Here is a 20,811-nt window from a genome sequence, read left to right as displayed (position 1 = left end):
GCCGCGGTACCAGGCTGGGTAGCCGGGCAGAAGCACCGTGTCGTAGTGCAGGCACACCAGGTGCGACATCGCCTGCAGTAGCAGGGCAGAGGTGAGCGACTGGTGCTCTGTGAGAGACACACACAGAGACAGAGAGAGACAGTTAGACACACAGAGAGACACACAGAGACACACAGAGACACACAGACACACCAGGTGGGACATCGCCTGCAGTAGCAGGGCAGAGGTGAGCGACTGGTGCTCTGTGGAGCAGAGAGACAGAGAGAGACAGTTAGAGAGACACAGAGAGACACAGAGAGACACAGAGACACACAGAGAGACACACAGAGACACACAGATAGAGAGACACACAGACACACAGACACACCAGGTGGGACATCGCCTGCAGTAGCAGTGCAGAGGTGAGCGACTGGTGCTCTGTGAGAGAGACAGAGACACACACAGACAGAGAGACACACAGAGAGACACACAGAGAGACACAGAGAGACACAGATAGACACCCACCCCCCCCCTCCCCCCCCTACCAGCCAGGATGAGTGACCCCCAGGCCAGCAGTGGGGGCAGCGCTCCGTGTCCCAGGTTCAGCCAATCGGCTCGCAGACGAATCCCCGACACGGCGCCGACCGGGTCCACCGGGTGGTCAAAGTCCCCGAGGTCACGGTAGGGGTCACCGGAGGTCACGGCGGGGGTCACGGAGGTCACGGAGGAGGTCATGGAGGTCACGGAGGGGGTCACGGAGGTCACGGTAGAGGTCACGGGGTTCACGGTATGAGTCACGGAGGTCACGGGGGTCACGGTAGGGGTCATGGGGGTCACGGCAGGGGTCACCGAGACTCTGTGGGAGGGAGGAGGGGGAGACACAGGCGCGGAGTGGTGCATTGTGGGTAACAGCATTCACAACACACAGTGTGCTAACCACTGCACCACCACTCCCCACTCACACACACACAGTGTGCTAACCACTGCACCACCACTCCCCACTCACACACACACAGTGTGCTAACCACTGCACCACCACTCCCCACCCACACACACACAGTGCGCTAACCACTGCACCACCACTCCCCACTCACACACACAGTGTGCTAACCACTGCACCACCACTCCCCACCCACACACACACACAGTGCGCTAACCACTGCACCACCACTCCCCACAAACACACAGTGCGCTAACCGCTGCACCACCGCTCCCCACACACACACACATAGACACAACAACCGCCACTCACTCACCCACCACTCATTCACTCGTTCACTCAGCCACCCACCCACTCACTCACCCACCCACTCACTCACCCACCCACCCACTCACCCACCCACTCACCCACCCACCCACTCACCCACCCACTCACCCACCCACCCACTCACTCACTCAGCCACTCACTCACTCACGCAGCCACTCACTCAGCCACTCACTCACTCACTCAGCCACTCACTCACTCACTCAGCCACTCACTCACTCGCTCACGCAGCCACTCACTCACGCAGCCACTCACTCACTCACTCAGCCACTCACTCACTCAGCCACTCATTCACCCACTCACCCACCCACCCACTCACCCACTCACTCACCACTCGTTCACTCAGCCACTCATTCACCCACTCACCCACTCACTCACCACTCGTTCACTCAGCCACCCACCCACTCACCCACCCGCCCACTCACCCACTCACCCACCCACCCACCCACCCACTCGCCCACCCGCCCACCCACTCGCCCACCCGCCCACCCGCTCACCCACCCGCCCACCCGCTCACCCACCCGCCCACCCGCTCACCCACCCGCCCACCCGCTCACCCACCCGCCCACCCGCTCACCCACCCACCCACCCGCTCACCCACCCACCCACCCACTCACTCACTCACCCACCCACCCACCCACCCACCCACTCACTCACTCACTCACCCACTCACCCACCCACCCACCCACCCACTCACCCACCCACCCACCCACCCACTCACTCACCCACCCACACACTCACCCACCCACCCACACACTCACCCACCCACCCACCCACCCACCCACCCACTCACCCACCCACCCACCCACTCACCCACCCACCCACCCACTCACCCACCCACCCACCCACTCACCCACCCACCCACCCACTCACCCACCCACCCACCCACCCACCCACCCACCCACCCACTCACCCACCCACCCACCCACTCACCCACCCACCCACCCACTCACCCACCCACCCACCCACCCACCCACTCACCCACCCACCCACCCACCCACTCACCCACCCACCCACTCACCCACCCACCCACCCACTCACCCACCCACCCACCCACTCACCCACCCACCCACCCACCCACCCACTCACCCACCCACCCACTCACTCACCCACCCACCCACCCACTCACCCACCCACTCACCCACCCACTCACCCACCCACCCACTCACCCACCCACCCACTCACCTGACCTCCCCCTCTCTCCCCCACCCTCCATCGTCGTGACTGATGGCTGCCCCCCAGCGAGAGCCACCCAGGAAGGCGACGAGGCAGGCTCCGTACGTCAGCTGGGCCCATCACCCACTCACTCACTCAGCCACTCACTCACTCAGCCACTCACTCACTCACTCACGCAGCCACTCACCTCACTCACTCAGCCACTCACTCACTCAGCCACTCATTCACCACTCGTTCACTCACCCACTCATTCACCCACTCACCCACTCATTCACCACTCGTTCACTCAGCCACCCACTCACTCAGCCACCCACCCACTCACCCACCCACCCACTCACCCACCCAACCACTCACCCACCCACTCACCTGACCTCCCCCTCTCTCGCCCACCCACCCACTCACCCACCCACCCACCCACTCACCCACCCACCCACTCACTCACACACCCACTCACCCACCCACCCACTCACTCACCCACCCACTCACCCACTCACCCACCCACTCACCCACTCACCCACCCACTCACCCACCCACCCACCCACTCACCCACCCACCCACTCACCCACCCACCCACCCACTCACCTGACCTCCCCCTCTCTCCCCCACCCACCCACTCACCCACCCACCCACCCACTCACCCACTCACTCACCCACCCACTCACTCACCCACCCACTCACTCACCCACCCACTCACTCACCCACCCACTCACTCACCCACCCACTCACCCACTCACCCACCCACCCACTCACCCACCCACCCACCCACTCACCCACCCACCCACCCACTCACCCACCCACCCACTCACCTGACCTCCCCCTCTCTCGCCCACCCACTCACCCACCCACCCACTCACCCACCCACCCACCCACCCACTCACCCACCCACCCACCCACTCACCCACCCACCCACTCACCCACCCACCCACCCACTCACCCACCCACCCACCCACTCACCCACCCACCCACCCACCCACTCACCCACTCACCCACCCAACCACTCACCCACCCACTCACCTGACCTCCCCCTCTCTCGCCCACCCACCCACTCACCCACCCACCCACCCACTCACCCACCCACCCACTCACTCACACACCCACTCACCCACCCACCCACTCACTCACCCACCCACTCACCCACTCACCCACCCACTCACCCACTCACCCACCCACTCACCCACCCACCCACCCACTCACCCACCCACCCACCCACCCACCCACCCACTCACCCACCCACCCACTCACCCACCCACCCACCCACTCACCTGACCTCCCCCTCTCTCCCCCACCCACCCACCCACCCACTCACCCACCCACCCACCCACCCACCCACCCACTCACCCACCCACTCACCCACTCACCCACCCACCCACCCACTCACCCACTCACCCACCCACCCACCCACTCACTCAGCCACCCACCCACTCACCCACTCACCCACCCACCCACCCACTCACCCACCCACTCACCCACTCACCCACCCACCCACCCACTCACCCACCCACCCACCCACCCACCCACTCACCCACCCACTCACCCACTCACCCACCCACCCACCCACCCACTCACCTGACCTCCCCCTCTCTCCCCCACCCACCCACTCACCCACCCACCCACCCACTCACCCACCCACCCACCTACTCACCCACCCACTCACCCACTCACCCACCCACCCACCCACTCACCCACTCACCCACCCACCCACCCACCCACTCACTCAGCCACCCACCCACTCACCCACTCACCCACCCACCCACCCACCCACTCACTCAGCCACCCACCCACTCACCCACTCACCCACCCACACACTCACCCACCCACCCACCCACCCACTCACCCACCCACCCACCCACCCACTCACCCACCCACCCACCCACCCACTCACCCACCCACCCACTCACCCACCCACCCACCCACTCACCCACCCACCCACCCACTCACCCACCCACCCACCCACTCACCCACCCACCCACCCACCCACCCACTCACCCACCCACCCACCCACCCACACACTCACCCACCCACCCACCCACTCACCCACCCACCCACCCACTCACCCACCCACCCACCCACCCACCCACTCACCCACCCACCCACTCACCCACCCACCCACACACTCACCCACCCACACACTCACCCACCCACCCACCCACTCACCCACCCACCCACCCACTCACCCACCCACCCACCCACTCACCCACCCACCCACCCACTCACCCACCCACCCACCCACTCACCCACCCACCCACCCACTCACCCACCCACCCACCCACTCACCCACCCACCCACCCACTCACCCACCCACTCACCCACTCACCCACCCACCCACCCACTCACCCACTCACCCACCCACCCACCCACTCACTCAGCCACCCACCCACTCACCCACTCACCCACCCACCCACTCACCCACCCACCCACCCACCCACTCACCCACCCACCCACCCACTCACCTGACCTCCCCCTCTCTCCCCCACCCTCCATCGTCGTGAACGATGGCTGCCCCCCAGCGAGAGCCACCCAGGAAGGCGACGAGGCAGGCTCCGTACGTCAGCTGGGCCCATCACCCACTCACTCACTCAGCCACTCACTCACTCAGCCACTCACTCACTCACTCACGCAGCCACTCACCTCACTCACTCAGCCACTCACTCACTCAGCCACTCATTCACCACTCGTTCACTCACCCACTCATTCACCCACTCACCCACTCATTCACCACTCGTTCACTCAGCCACCCACTCACTCAGCCACCCACCCACTCACCCACCCACCCACCCACTCACCCACCCACCCACCCACCCACTCACCCACCCACCCACCCACCCACCCACTCACCCACCCACCCACTCACCCACCCACCCACTCACCCACCCACCCACCCACTCACCCACCCACCCACCCACTCACCTGACCTCCCCCTCTCTCCCCCACCCTCCATCGTCGTGACTGATGGCTGCCCCCCAGCGAGAGCCACCCAGGAAGGCGACGAGGCAGGCTCCGTACGTCAACTGGGCCCATCACTCACTCACTCACTCAGCCACTCACTCACCACTCAGCCACTCACTCAGCCACTCACTCACTCAGCCACTCACTCACTCAGCCACTCATTCACCACTCGTTCACTCAGCCACTCATTCACCCACTCACCCACTCATTCACCACTCGTTCACTCAGCCACCCACCCACCCACTCACCCACCCACCCACTCACCCACCCACTCACCCACCCACTCACCCACCCACCCACCCACCCACTCACCTGACCTCCCCCTCTCTCGCCCACCCTCCGTCGTCGTGAACGATGGCTGCCCCCCAGCGCGACCCCCCCAGGAAGGCGACGAGGCAGGCTCCGTACGTCAGCTGGGCCCAGGCGAGGCCTGTCCCACAGGCTTCTAGGCCCGCTAGGCCCAGGCACGCCGGTGCAAGTCCCAGCGGCAGGAGGCCTCCAAAGCCGAGCCAGAGAGCGGCACGGGGAGCAGTCGCACACATCGCCTGCGAGATACGCGGAGACACGTAGAGACTCATAGAGACACATAGAGATACGCGGAGACACATAGAGACTCATAGAGACACATAGAGACACATAGACACATAGAGATATGTGGAGATACGTAGAGACTCATAGAAACTCATAGAGCTATATAGAGCTATTTAGAGACACGTAGAGACACGCAGAGACCCATAAAGATACATAGAGATACATAGAGACTCATAGAGATACATGACGATGATGATGACGTCACTGATGACGTCATCAGTGACGTCACTCATCGTGACGTCGCCCAGGAAGCTCCTCCTCACTTCCCTCCTCCTCTCGCTGACGATGACGTCACTGATGACGATGATGATGATGACGTCACTGATGATGATGATGACGTCACTGATGATGATGATGACACTGATGATGATGACGATGACGTCACTGATGATGATGATGACGTCACTGATGACGATGATGATGACGTCACTGATGATGACGATGACGTCTGATGACGATGATGATGATGATGACGTCACTGATGACGATGATGACGTCACTGATGATGATGATGTCACTCATGACGTCACTGATGACGTCACTGATGACGTCACTGATGACATCACTCACCGTGACGTCGCCCAGGAAGGAGCTCCTCCTCACTTCCCTCCTCCTCTCGCGAGCGGCATCGTCCGCGGGGCGAGAAGATGGCGACGAGGTGGAGGTGGTGGAGGTGGTGGACGTGGTGGAGAAGGTGGACGTGGAGAAGAAGGTGGACGTGGGGGAGGTGGAGGAGGATGTGGTGGAGGTGGAGGACGTGGGGGAGAAGGTGGAGGGGGAGGAGTTGAGGAAGGAGGGGCGGGTGAGGAAGGTGGACGTGGGGGAGGTGGTGGGGGAGGTGGTGGTGGAGTAGAAGGTGGAGGCGGAGGTGGAGTTGAGGAAGGTGGAGTTGAGGAAGGTGGAGGGGGAGGATGAGGAGGTGGAGGAGGAGGTGGAGGATGAGTAGCGTGGGATGGAGGAGAATGATTTGAATGAGTTGAATGAGTTGATTGAGTTGAATGAGTTGAATGAGTTGATTGAGTTGAATGAGTTGAATGAGTTGAATGATTTGAATGAGTTGAATGAGTTGAATGAGTTGAATGAGTTGAATGAGTTGATGAATGAGGTGAATGAGTTGAATGAGTTGAATGAGTTGAATGAGTTGATGAATGAGGTGAGGAGGTGGTGCTGGTGTTGGCAGGGGTGACGCCCAGGCGAGCTCAGGCTCTGTGCCGCCAGCCTCAGCAGGCCCCGGCGTTGCCGCGGCAACAGCAGCAGCAGGCGTTGCCGCGGCAACAACAGCAGCAGGCGTTGCCGCGGCAACAGCAGCAGCAGGCGTTGCCGTGGCAACAACAGGCGGGCGGCCATTGCTGTGGGCGGAGTCGCAGAGTCGTGAGTAGAGTATAGTGTAGTGTATAGTGTAGTGTATAGTGTGTAGTGTAGTGTATAGTGTAGTGTAGTGTGTAGTGTATAGTGTAGTGTATAGTGTAGTGTATAGTGTAGTGTATAGTGTGTAGTGTAGTGTATAGTGTAGTGTATAGTGTAGTGTATAGTGTAGTGTGTAGTGTAGTGTGTAGTGTAGTGTAGTGTATAGTGTGTAGTGTAGTGTGTAGTGTAGTGTATAGTGTAGTGTATAGTGTAGTGTATAGTGTAGTGTGTAGTGTAGTGTATAGTGTAGTTTATAGTGTAGTGTATAGTGTAGTGTGTAGTGTAGTGTATAGTGTAGTGTGTAGTGTAGTGTATAGTGTAGTGTATAGTGTAGTGTATAGTGTAGTGTATAGTGTAGTGTATAGTGTAGTGTATAGTGTAGTGTGTAGTGTAGTGTGTAGTGTATAGTGTAGTGTATAGTGTAGTGTATAGTGTAGTGTAGTGTATAGTGTAGTGTGTAGTGTAGTGTGTAGTGTATAGTGTAGTGTATAGTGTAGTGTATAGTGTAGTAGAGTATAGTGTAGTGTATAGTGTAGTGTGTAGTGTGTAGTGTATAGTGTATAGTGTAGTGTATAGTGTAGTGTATAGTGTAGTGTATAGTGTAGTGTATAGTGTAGTGTAGTGTATAGTGTAGTGTAGTGTATAGTGTAGTAGTGTATAGTGTATAGTGTAGTGTATAGTGTAGTGTATAGTGTAGTGTAGTGTATAGTGTAGTAGAGTATAGTGTAGTGTATAGTGTAGTGTGTAGTATATAGTGTAGTGTATAGTGTAGTGTATAGTGTAGTGTATAGTGTAGTGTATAGTGTAGTGTATAGTGTAGTAGTGTATAGTGTAGTAGTGTATAGTGTAGTGTATAGTGTAGTGTATAGTGTAGTAGTGTATAGTGTAGTATTGTATAGTGTAGTATTGTATAGTGTAGTGTATAGTGTAGTGTATAGTGTAGTAGTGTATAGTGTAGTGTATAGTGTAGTATTGTATAGTGTAGTAGTGTATAGTGTAGTAGTGTATAGTGTAGTGTATAGTGTAGTGTATAGTGTAGTAGTGTATAGTGTAGTATTGTATAGTGTAGTAGTGTATAGTGTAGTAGTGTATAGTGTATAGTAGTGTACTGTATAGTAGTGTATAGTAGTGTAGTGTATAGTAGTGTATAGTAGTGTATAGTAGTGTACTGTATAGTAGAGTAGTGTATAGTAGTGTATAGTAGCGTAGTGTGTAGTAGTGTAGTGTGTAGTAGTGTATAGTAGTGTAGTGTATAGTAGTGTAGTGTATAGTAGTGTATAGTAGTGTAGTGTATAGTAGTGTAGTGTATAGTAGTGTATAGTAGTGTAGTGTATAGTAGTGTATAGTAGTGTAGTGTATAGTAGTGTAGTGTATAGTAGTGTAGTGTATAGTAGTGTATAGTGTATAGTAGTGTACTGTATAGTAGTGTATAGTAGTGTAGTGTATAGTGTAGTGTATAGTAGTGTAGTGTATAGTAGTGTATAGTGTAGTGTATTGTAGTGTATAATAGTGTAGCGTTTAGTAGTGTAGTGTATAGTAGTGTAGTGTATGGTAGTGTAGTGTATGGTAGTGTATAGTGTAGTGTATAGTGTAGTGTATAGTAGTGTAGTGTATAGTAGTGTATAGTGTAGTGTATTGTAGTGTATAATAGTGTAGCGTTTAGTAGTGTAGTGTATAGTAGTGTAGTGTATAGTAGTGTAGTGTATAGTAGTGTAGTGTATAGTGTATAGTAGTGTACTGTATAGTAGTGTAGTGTATAGTAGTGTAGTGTATAGTAGTGTAGTGTATAGTAGTGTAGTGTATAGTAGTGTAGTGTATAGTAGTGTAGTGTATAGTGTAGTGTATAGTGTAGTAGTGTATAGTGTAGTAGTGTATATAGCAGTGTATAGTGTAGTGTATAGTAGTGTAGTGTATAGTGTAGTGTATAGCAGAGGTGTGGACTCGAGTCATGTGACTTGGACTCGAGTCAGACTCGAGTCATGAATTTGATGACTTGCGACTCGACTTGGACTTGCATAACAATGACTTTGTCCCACCTCTGGTGTATAGTGTATAGTAGTGTACTGTATAGTAGTGTAGTGTATAGTAGTGTATACGTAGAGATCTAACAACAACAAAAACTGTTGCATTTAAAATAAAATTGTCTAAGCAATTTTAAGTCTAATTTCACGACCGACCCCCCCCCCACCCCCAGTGGCCGGCGGGGTCCCAACGCCAATTCCCCGCAGCGCTTCTAGGCAAGCGCGGTAGGGCCCGTAGGAGGCCTAGTTCGGTAAAAAAATTTTTAGTTCAATTTAAACTAAAAAAAAGTTCAAACGGGACGGGCCTGACTCGAGAATGCACGCGAAGTCGTTTTTTAAAATAGCGGGCGGCTTAATTTCATTTAAAATGTTGCGAAAAGAGTTGTGGTGGTGGTGGTGGTGGTTGCAACGTGCGTTTGCAGAGCGCGTTCACTCACGTGCCAGAGGGCTGTCTGACCCTGGTGGTGTTGGTGATGACGTCACCGCTATTAACATAACTAATTAGCATAATTTATGCAGCGATTAACATAATTTATTCAAGATGGCAACAACCACCACTTCCACCACCACCACCACCACCTCAACGTAACACCACCACCTCCACCACCACAACTACCACCTCCACCACCACCTCCACCACAACCACCACCACCTCCACCACCACCACCACCACAACCACCACCACCTCCACCACCTCCACCACAACCACCACCACCACCTACACCACCACCACCACCACCACCTCCACCACCACCACCACCTCCACCACCTCCACCACAACCACCATCACCTCCACCACCTCCACCACCACAACCACCACCTCCACCACCCCCATCTCCACCACCACCTCCACCACCTCCACCACCACCACCACAACCACCACCTCCACCACCACCTCCACAACCACCTCTACCACCTCCACCACCTCCATCTCCACCACCACCCTCATCTCCACCACCTCCACCACCCCCATCTCCACCACCATCTCCACCTCAACGTAACACCACCACCACCTCCACCACCACAACCACCACCACCACCACCTCCACCACCTCCACCACCCCCATCTCCACCACCACCACCTCCACCTCAACGTAACACCACCACCACCACAACCACCACCTCCACCACCTACAACATCCACAACCACCACCACAACCACCTCCACCACCCCCATCTCCACCACCACCACCTCCACCACCACCACCACCACCACCTCAACGTAACACCACCACCTCCACCACCACCACCACAACCACTACCACAACCACCACCACCCCCATCTCCACCACCACCACCACCTCAACGTAACACCACCACCTCCACCACCACCATCTCCACCACCACAACCACCACCACCACCTCCACCACCACCACCTCCACCACCTCCACCACCTCCACCACAACCACCACCACAACCACCACCACCCCCATCTCCACCACCTCCACCACCACCTCCACCACCTCAACGTAACACCACCACCTCCACCACCACCACCTCCACCACCACCTCCACCACCTCCACCACCACCACCTCCACCTCCACCACCTCCACCACCACCACCTCCACCACCTCCACCACCACCACCACCACCTCCACCACCACCACCTCCACCACCACCTCCACCACCACCTCCACCACCACCACCTCCACCACCTCCACCACCACCTCCACCACCACCTCCACAACCAACACCTACAACATCCACAACCACCACCACAACTACCACCTCCACCACCACCTCCACCACCTCCACCACAACCACCACAACCACCACCACCTCCACCACCTCCACCACCACCACCTCAACGTAACACCACTACCTCCACCACCACCTCCACCACCACCTCCACCACCACCTCCACCTCAACGTAACACCACCACCACCTCCACCACCACCACCACAACCACCACCTCCACCACAACCACCACCTCCACCACCTACAACATCCACAACCACCACCACAACCACCTCCACCACCCCCATCTCCACCACCACAACCACCACCTCCACCACCTCCACCTCTACCACAACCACCACCAACACCACCACCACAACCACCACCCCCATCTCCAGCACCACCACCTCCACCACCACTTCCACCACCACCACTTCCACCACCACCACAACCACCACAACCACCACAACCACCTCCACCACCACAACCACCACCTCCACTACCCCCATCTCCACCACCCCCATCTCCACCACCACCTCCACCACCACCACTTCCACCACCACCTCCACCACAACCACCACCACAACCACCACCTCCACCAACACCACCACCTCCACCACAACGTAACACCACCACCTCCACCACCACAACCACTTCCACCACCTCCACCACCTCCACCACCACCATCTCCACCACCACGACCTCCTCAACATAACACCACCACCACCACCACCACCACCACCTCCACCACCTCCACCATCTCCACCACCTCCACCACCACCACCTCAACGTGGTGGTGGTCTTTAAGAAGGGGGACCGCACAGACTGTAACAACTACAGGGGCATCTCACTCCTCAGTGTGAGGCCGGGAAAGGTCCTGGCAAGGATGATTCAACATCGCCTTGCCAGGCAGCACGCTGAGGAGAGGCTTGCGGAGCCCCAATGCGGTTTCAGGAAAGGGCGGTCCTGCACAGATGCCATATTTTCTCTCCGTCTGCTACGGCAGAGGTGTAAGGAATTCCAACAAGACCTACATCTCTGCTTCATTGACCTGGTCAAGGCCTATGATACCTTCAGTAGGCCTGGCCTCTGGGTTGTTCTTCGTGCTTTCGGAGTCCCTGACCCTCTGCTCACGATCATGAAGGACCTTCATGATGGTGTAGTGTGTGGTTGTGGTTGTTGTTGTTGTTGTGTGTGCGTGTGGTTTTTCTTGTGTGTAGTGTGTGGTCCTGGCAAGGATTATTCAACATCGCCTTGCCAGGCACGCTGAGGAGAGGCTTGCGGAGCCCCAATGCGGTTTCAGGAAAGGGCGGTCCTGCACAGATGCCATATTTTCTGTCCGACTGCTACAGCAGAGGTGTAGGGAATTCCAACAAGACCTACATCTCTGCTTTATTGACCTGGTCAAGGCCTATGATACCATCAGTAGGCCTGGGCTCTGGGTTGTTCTTGGTGCTTTCGGAGTCCCTGACCCTCTGCTCACGATCATTAAGGACCTTCATGATGGTGTAGTGTGTGGTTGTGGTTGTTGTTGTTGTTGTGTGTGCGTGTGGTTTTTCTTGTGTGTAGTGTGTGGTCCTGGCAAGGATTATTCAACATCGCCTTGCCAGGCATGCTGAGGAGAGGCTTGCGGAGCCCCAATGCGGTTTCAGGAAAGGGCGGTCCTGCACAGACGCCATATTTTCTGTCCGTTTGCTACAGCAGAGGTGTAGGGAATTCCAACAAGACCTACATCTCTGCTTCATTGACCTGATCAAGGCCTATGATAGCATCAGTAGGCCTGCGCTCTGGGTTGTTCTTGGTGCTTTCGGAGTCCCTGACCCTGTGCTCACGATCATGAAGGACCTTCATGATGGTGTAGTGTGTGGTTGTGGTTGTTGTTGTTGTGCGTGTGGTTTTTCTTGTGTGTAGTGTGTGGTCCTGGCAAGGATTATTCAACATCGCCTTGCCAGGCAGCACGCTGAGGAGAGGCTTGCGGAGCCCCAATGCGGTTTCAGGAAAGGGCGGTCCTGCACAGACGCCATATTTTCTGTCCGTCTGCTACAGCAGAGGTGTAGGGAATTCCAACAAGACCTACATCTCTGCTTTATTGACCTGGTCAAGGCCTACGATAGCATCAGTAGGCCTGGGCTCTGGGTTGTTCTTCGTGCTTTCGGAGTCCCTGACCCTCTGCTCACGATCATTAAGGACCTTCATGAGGGTGAGCGGGCCCCGGGTAAAACTACGTGGCCGGGAGTCGGAGCCATTCCCTGTGCACCTTGGGGGTGTGCGACAGGGATGTCCTCTGGCTCCCACATTATTTAACATCTTTTTCGACCGCGTAGTTGGTGGTGCAGTGGTTAGCGCGCTGTGTGTGTGTGTGGGGAGTGGTGGTGCAGTGGTTAGCGCACTGTAAGTGTGAGGAGTGGTGGTGCAGTGGTTAGCGCACTGTGTGTGTAAGTGTGAGGAGTGGTGGTGCAGTGGTTAGCGCGCTGTGTGTGTAAGTGTGTGTGGGGAGTGGTGGTGCAGTGGTTAGCGCAGTGTGTAAGTGTGAGGAGTGGTGGTGCAGTGGTTAGCGCAGTGTGTGTGTGTGTGGGGAGTGGTGGTGCAGTGGTTAGCGCACTGTGTGTGTAAGTGTGGGGAGTGGTGGTGCAGTGGTTAGCGCGCTGTGTGTGGGTGTGAGGAGTGGTGGTGCAGTGGTTAGGGCACTGTGTGTGTAAGTGTGGGTGGGGAGTGGTGGTGCAGTGGTGAGCGCACTGTGTGTGTAAGTGTGGGTGGGGAGTGGTGGTGCAGTGGTGAGCGCACTGTGTGTGTAAGTGTGGGTGGGGAGTGGTGGTGCAGTGGTTAGCGCACTGTGTGTGTAAGTGTGAGGAGTGGTGGTGCAGTGGTTAGCGCACTGTGTGTGTAAGTGTGAGGAGTGGTGGTGCAGTGGTGAGTGCACTGTGTGTGTAAGTGTGGGTGGGGAGTGGTGGTGCAGTGGTTAGCGCAGTGTGTGTGGGTGGGGAGTGGTGGTGCAGTGGTTAGCGCACTGTAAGTGTGAGGAGTGGTGGTGCAGTGGTTAGCGCACTGTGTGTGTGTGTGGGGAGTGGTGGTGCAGTGGTTAGCGCAGTGTGTGTGGGTGGGGAGTGGTGGTGCAGTGGTTAGCGCACTGTAAGTGTGAGGAGTGGTGGTGCAGTGGTTAGCGCACTGTGTGTGTGTGTGGGGAGTGGTGGTGCAGTGGTTAGCACACTGTGTGTGTAAGTGTGGGGAGTGGTGGTGCAGTGGTTAGCACACTGTGTGTGTAAGTGTGAGGAGTGGTGGTGCAGTGGTTAGCGCACTGTGTGTAAGTGTGGGTGGGGAGTGGTGGTGCAGTGGTTAGCGCGCTGTGTGTAAGTGTGGGTGGGGAGTGGTGGTGCAGTGGTTAGCGCACTGTGTGTGTAAGTGTGAGGAGTGGTGGTGCAGTGGTTAGCGCACTGTGTGTGTAAGTGTGGGGAGTGGTGGTGCAGTGGTTAGCACACTGTGTGTGTAAGTGTGAGGAGTGGTGGTGCAGTGGTTAGCGCACTGTGTGTGTAAGTGTGGGGAGTGGTGGTGCAGTGGTTAGCGCACTGTGTGTGTAAGTGTGAGGAGTGGTGGTGCAGTGGTTAGCGCACTGTGTGTAAGTGTGAGGAGTGGTGGTGCAGTGGTTAGGGCACTGTGTGTGTAAGTGTGGGTGGGGAGTGGTGGTGCAGTGGTTAGCGCAGTGTGTGTGGGTGGGGAGTGGTGGTGCAGTGGTTAGGGCACTGTGTGTGTAAGTGTGAGGAGTGGTGGTGCAGTGGTGAGCGCACTGTGTGTGTAAGTGTGAGGAGTGGTGGTGCAGTGGTTAGCGCACTGTGTGAGTGTGTGTGAGGAGTGGTGGTGCAGTGGTTAGCGCACTGTGTGTGTAAGTGTGAGGAGTGGTGGTGCAGTGGTTAGGGCACTGTGTGTAAGTGTGAGGAGTGGTGGTGCAGTGGTTAGCGCACTGTGTGTGTAAGTGTGGGTGGGGAGTGGTGGTGCAGTGGTTAGCGCACTGTAAGTGTGAGGAGTGGTGGTGCAGTGGTTAGGGCACTGTGTGTGTGTGTGAGGAGTGGTGGTGCAGTGGTTAGGGCACTGTGTGTGTAAGTGTGAGGAGTGGTGGTGCAGTGGTTAGCGCACTGTGTGTGTAAGTGTGAGGAGTGGTGGTGCAGTGGTTAGCGCACTGTGTGTGTAAGTGTGAGGAGTGGTGGTGCAGTGGTTAGCGCGCTGTGTGTGTAAGTGTGGGTGGGGAGTGGTGGTGCAGTGGTTAGCGCACTGTAAGTGTGAGGAGTGGTGGTGCAGTGGTTAGCGCACTGTGTGTGTGTGTGGGGAGTGGTGGTGCAGTGGTTAGCGCAGTGTGTGTGGGTGGGGAGTGGTGGTGCAGTGGTTAGCGCACTGTGTGTGTAAGTGTGGGGAGTGGTGGTGCAGTGGTTAGCGCACTGTGTGTGTAAGTGTGAGGAGTGGTGGTGCAGTGGTGAGTGCACTGTGTGTGTAAGTGTGAGGAGTGGTGGTGCAGTGGTTAGCGCACTGTGTGTGTAAGTGTGAGGAGTGGTGGTGCAGTGGTTAGCGCGCTGTGTGTGTAAGTGTGGGTGGGGAGTGGTGGTGCAGTGGTTAGCGCACTGTAAGTGTGAGGAGTGGTGGTGCAGTGGTTAGCGCAGTGTGTGTGGGTGGGGAGTGGTGGTGCAGTGGTTAGCACACTGTGTGTGTAAGTGTGAGGAGTGGTGGTGCAGTGGTTAGCGCACTGTGTGTGTAAGTGTGAGGAGTGGTGGTGCAGTGGTTAGCGCACTGTGTGTGTAAGTGTGAGGAGTGGTGGTGCAGTGGTTAGCGCACTGTGTGTAAGTGTGAGGAGTGGTGGTGCAGTGGTTAGCGCACTGTGTGTGTAAGTGTGAGGAGTGGTGGTGCAGTGGTTAGCGCACTGTGTGTGTGTGTGTGGGGAGTGGTGGTGCAGTGGTGAGCGCACTGTGTGTGTAAGTGTGAGGAGTGGTGGTGCAGTGGTTAGCGCACTGTGTGTGGGTGGGGAGTGGTGGTGCAGTGGTTAGCGCAGTGTGTGTGGGTGGGGAGTGGTGGTGCAGTGGTTAGGGCACTGTGTGTGTAAGTGTGGGTGGGGAGTGGTGGTGCAGTGGTTAGCGCAGTGTGTGTGGGTGGGGAGTGGTGGTGCAGTGGTTAGCGCAGTGTGTGTGGGTGGGGAGTGGTGGTGCAGTGGTGAGTGCACTGTGTGTGTAAGTGTGAGGAGTGGTGGTGCAGTGGTTAGCGCACTGTGTGTGTGTGTGGGGAGTGGTGGTGCAGTGGTTAGCGCACTGTAAGTGTGAGGAGTGGTGGTGCAGTGGTTAGCGCACTGTGTGTGTAAGTGTGAGGAGTGGTGGTGCAGTGGTTAGCGCACTGTGTGTAAGTGTGAGGAGTGGTGGTGCAGTGGTTAGCGCACTGTGTGTGTAAGTGTGAGGAGTGGTGGTGCAGTGGTTAGGGCACTGTGTGTGTAAGTGTGAGGAGTGGTGGTGCAGTGGTTAGCGCACTGTGTGTGTAAGTGTGAGGAGTGGTGGTGCAGTGGTTAGCGCACTGTGTGTGTAAGTGTGAGGAGTGGTGGTGCAGTGGTTAGCGCACTGTGTGTGTAAGTGTGGGGAGTGGTGGTGCAGTGGTTAGCGCACTGTGTGTGTAAGTGTGGGGAGTGGTGGTGCAGTGGTTAGCGCACTGTGTGAGTGTGGGTGGGGAGTGGTGGTGCAGTGGTTAGGGCACTGTGTGTGTGTGAGGAGTGGTGGTGCAGTGGTTAGGGCACTGTGTGAGTGTGGGTGGGGAGTGGTGGTGCAGTGGTTAGCACACTGTGTGTGTGTGTGAGGAGTGGTGGTGCAGTGGTTAGCGCACTGTGTGTGTAAGTGTGGGTGGGGAGTGGTGGTGCAGTGGTTAGCGCAGTGTGTGTGGGTGGGGAGTGGTGGTGCAGTGGTTAGGGCACTGTGTGTGTAAGTGTGGGTGGGGAGTGGTGGTGCAGTGGTTAGGGCACTGTGTGTGTAAGTGTGAGGAGTGGTGGTGCAGTGGTTAGCACACTGTGTGTGTAAGTGTGAGGAGTGGTGGTGCAGTGGTTAGCGCACTGTGTGTAAGTGTGAGGAGTGGTGGTGCAGTGGTTAGCGCACTGTGTGTGTAAGTGTGAGGAGTGGTGGTGCAGTGGTTAGCGCACTGTGTGTGTGTGTGAGGAGTGGTGGTGCAGTGGTTAGCACACTGTGTGTGTAAGTGTGGGGAGTGGTGGTGCAGTGGTTAGCGCACTGTGTGTGTAAGTGTGGGGAGTGGTGGTGCAGTGGTTAGCGCACTGTGTGAGTGTGGGTGGGGAGTGGTGGTGCAGTGGTTAGCGCACTGTGTGTGTAAGTGTGAGGAGTGGTGGTGCAGTGGTTAGCGCACTGTGTGAGTGTGGGTGGGGAGTGGTGGTGCAGTGGTTAGCACACTGTGTGTGTGTGGGTGGGGAGTGGTGGTGCAGTGGTTAGCGCACTGTGTGTGTGTGTGTGGGGAGTGGTGGTGCAGTGGTTAGCACACTGTGTGTAAGTGTGAGGAGTGGTGGTGCAGTGGTTAGCGCACTGTGTGTGTAAGTGTGAGGAGTGGTGGTGCAGTGGTTAGCGCGCTGTGTGTGTAAGTGTGAGGAGTGGTGGTGCAGTTGTTAGCGCACTGTGTGTGTAAGTGTGAGGAGTGGTGGTGCAGTGGTTAGGGCACTGTGTGTGTGTGTGAGGAGTGGTGGTGCAGTGGTTAGCGCACTGTGTGTGTAAGTGTGAGGAGTGGTGGTGCAGTGGTTAGCGCACTGTGTGTGTAAGTGTGAGGAGTGGTGGTGCAGTGGTTAGCGCACTGTGTGTGTGTGTGGGGAGTGGTGGTGCAGTGGTTAGCACACTGTGTGTGTAAGTGTGGGGAGTGGTGGTGCAGTGGTTAGGGCACTGTGTGTAAGTGTGGGTGGGGAGTGGTGGTGCAGTGGTTAGCGCACTGTGTGTGTGTGTGTGGGGAGTGGTGGTGCAGTGGTGAGCGCACTGTGTGTGTAAGTGTGAGGAGTGGTGGTGCAGTGGTTAGCGCACTGTGTGTGTGTGTGGGGAGTGGTGGTGCAGTGGTGAGCGCACTGTGTGTGTAAGTGTGAGGAGTGGTGGTGCAGTGGTTAGCGCACTGTGTGTGTAAGTGTGAGGAGTGGTGGTGCAGTGGTTAGGGCACTGTGTGTGTGTGTGAGGAGTGGTGGTGCAGTGGTTAGCACACTGTGTGTAAGTGTGAGGAGTGGTGGTGCAGTGGTTAGCGCGCTGTGTGTAAGTGTGGGTGGGGAGTGGTGGTGCAGTGGTTAGCGCACTGTGTGTGTAAGTGTGAGGAGTGGTGGTGCAGTGGTTAGCGCACTGTGTGTGTAAGTGTGAGGAGTGGTGGTGCAGTGGTTAGCGCACTGTGTGTAAGTGTGAGGAGTGGTGGTGCAGTGGTTAGGGCACTGTGTGTGTGTGTGGGTGGGGAGTGGTGGTGCAGTGGTTAGCACACTGTGTGTGTGTGTGTGGGGAGTGGTGGTGCAGTGGTTGGCGCACTGTGTGTGTGTGTGGGGAGTGGTGGTGCAGTGGTTAGCGCACTGTGTGAGTGTGGGTGGGGAGTGGTGGTGCAGTGGTTAGCGCACTGTGTGTGTAAGTGTGAGGAGTGGTGGTGCAGTGGTTAGCGCAGTGTGTGTGGGTGGGGAGTGGTGGTGCAGTGGTTAGCGCACTGTAAGTGTGAGGAGTGGTGGTGCAGTGGTTAGCGCACTGTGTGTGTGGGTGGGGAGTGGTGGTGCAGTGGTTAGCGCACTGTGTGTGTAAGTGTGAGGAGTGGTGGTGCAGTGGTTAGCGCACTGTGTGTGTAAGTGTGAGGAGTGGTGGTGCAGTGGTTAGGGCACTGTGTGTGTAAGTGTGGGTGGGGAGTGGTGGTGCAGTGGTTAGCGCACTGTAAGTGTGAGGAGTGGTGGTGCAGTGGTTAGCGCACTGTGTGTGTGTGGGGAGTGGTGGTGCAGTGGTTAGCACACTGTGTGTGTGTGTGAGGAGTGGTGGTGCAGTGGTTAGCACACTGTGTGTGTAAGTGTGAGGAGTGGTGGTGCAGTGGTTAGCACACTGTGTGTGTGTGTGAGGAGTGGTGGTGCAGTGGTTAGCACACTGTGTGTGTAAGTGTGGGGAGTGGTGGTGCAGTGGTTAGCGCACTGTGTGTGTGTGTGTGAGGAGTGGTGGTGCAGTGGTTAGCACACTGTGTGTGTAAGTGTGGGGAGTGGTGGTGCAGTGGTTAGGGCACTGTGTGTAAGTGTGGGGAGTGGTGGTGCAGTGGTTAGCGCGCTGTGTGTAAGTGTGGGTGGGGAGTGGTGGTGCAGTGGTTAGCGCACTGTGTGTGTGGGTGGGGAGTGGTGGTGCAGTGGTGAGCGCACTGTGTGTGTAAGTGTGGGGAGTGGTGGTGCAGTGGTTAGGGCACTGTGTGTGTGTGTGTGGGGAGTGGTGGTGCAGTGGTTAGCACACTGTGTGTGTGTGTGTGGGGAGTGGTGGTGCAGTGGTTAGGGCACTGTGTGTGTGTGTGGGGAGTGGTGGTGCAGTGGTTAGCGCACTGTGTGTGTGTGTGTGGGGAGTGGTGGTGCAGTGGTTAGGGCACTGTGTGTGTGTGTGGGGAGTGGTGGTGCAGTGGTTAGCACACTGTGTGTGTAAGTGTGGGGAGTGGTGGTGCAGTGGTGAGCGCACTGTGTGAGTGTGGGTGGGGAGTGGTGGTGCAGTGGTTAGCGCACTGTGTGTGTAAGTGTGAGGAGTGGTGGTGCAGTGGTTAGCACACTGTGTGTGTGTGTGGGGAGTGGTGGTGCAGTGGTTAGCACACTGTGTGTGTGTGTGGGGAGTGGTGGTGCAGTGGTTAGCGCACTGTGTGAGTGTGGGTGGGGAGTGGTGGTGCAGTGGTTAGGGCACTGTGTGAGTGTGTGTGAGGAGTGGTGGTGCAGTGGTTAGCGCACTGTGTGAGTGTGGGTGGGGAGTGGTGGTGCAGTGGTTAGCGCACTGTGTGTGTGTGGGTGGGGAGTGGTGGTGCAGTGGTTAGCGCACTGTGCGTGTAAGTGTGAGGAGTGGTGGTGCAGTGGTTAGCGCACTGTGTGTGTGTGTGGGGAGTGGTGGTGCAGTGGTTAGCGCACTGTGTGTGTGTGTGGGGAGTGGTGGTGCAGTGGTTAGCGCACTGTGTGTGTGTGTGAGTGGGGAGTGGTGGTGCAGTGGTTAGCGCACTGTGTGTGTAAGTGTGGGGAGTGGTGGTGCAGTGGTTAGGGCACTGTGTGTGTGTGTGAGGAGTGGTGGTGCAGTGGTTAGCGCACTGTGTGTGTGTGTGAGGAGTGGTGGTGCAGTGGTTAGCGCACTGTGTGTGTGTGAGGAGTGGTGGTGCAGCGGTTAGCGCACTGTGTGTAAGTGTGAGGAGTGGTGGTGCAGTGGTTAGCGCACTGTGTGTGTAAGTGTGAGGAGTGGTGGTGCAGTGGTTAGCGCACTGTGTGTAAGTGTGAGGAGTGGTGGTGCAGTGGTTAGCGCACTGTGTGTGTGTGTGTGGGGAGTGGTGGTGCAGTGGTTAGCGCACTGTGTGAGTGTGGGTGGGGAGTGGTGGTGCAGTGGTTAGCGCACTGTGTGTGTGTGTGGGGAGTGGTGGTGCAGTGGTTAGCGCACTGTGTGAGTGTGGGTGGGGAGTGGTGGTGCAGTGGTTAGCGCACTGTGTGTGTGTGTGAGGAGTGGTGGTGCAGTGGTTAGCGCACTGTGTGTGTGTGTGGGGAGTGGTGGTGCAGTGGTTAGCGCACTGTGT

The 20,811-nt window shown here is 56.8% G+C and overlaps 1 protein-coding gene across 1 annotated transcript in view; it reads right to left on the bottom strand.

The window, feature by feature from the left end:
* The window catches only part of LOC144954397 (uncharacterized), a 9,564-nt gene extending 2,261 nt beyond the window's left edge, over nt 1-7,303 (bottom strand). Inside the window, exons 1-4 of the mRNA XM_078884900.1 lie at nt 6,527-7,303; nt 5,678-5,910; nt 525-835; nt 1-107 (exon numbers count right to left, since the gene is read on the bottom strand). The exon at nt 1-107 is cut by the window's left edge and continues 395 nt beyond it. Coding sequence (XP_078741026.1) covers nt 1-107; nt 525-835; nt 5,678-5,910; nt 6,527-7,303 — 1,428 coding nt within the window. The remainder of the gene's footprint in view (nt 108-524; nt 836-5,677; nt 5,911-6,526) is intronic.
* Between the last annotated feature and the right edge of the window lie 13,508 nt (nt 7,304-20,811).

This window comes from Lampetra fluviatilis, unplaced genomic scaffold (genome assembly GCF_964198595.1).
Source record: "Lampetra fluviatilis unplaced genomic scaffold, kcLamFluv1.1 SCAFFOLD_329, whole genome shotgun sequence".
Classification (NCBI taxonomy): domain Eukaryota; kingdom Metazoa; phylum Chordata; class Hyperoartia; order Petromyzontiformes; family Petromyzontidae; genus Lampetra; species Lampetra fluviatilis.
Note: the sequence above shows the minus strand (reverse complement) of the source record. Positions and strands in the feature narration are given on the sequence as shown.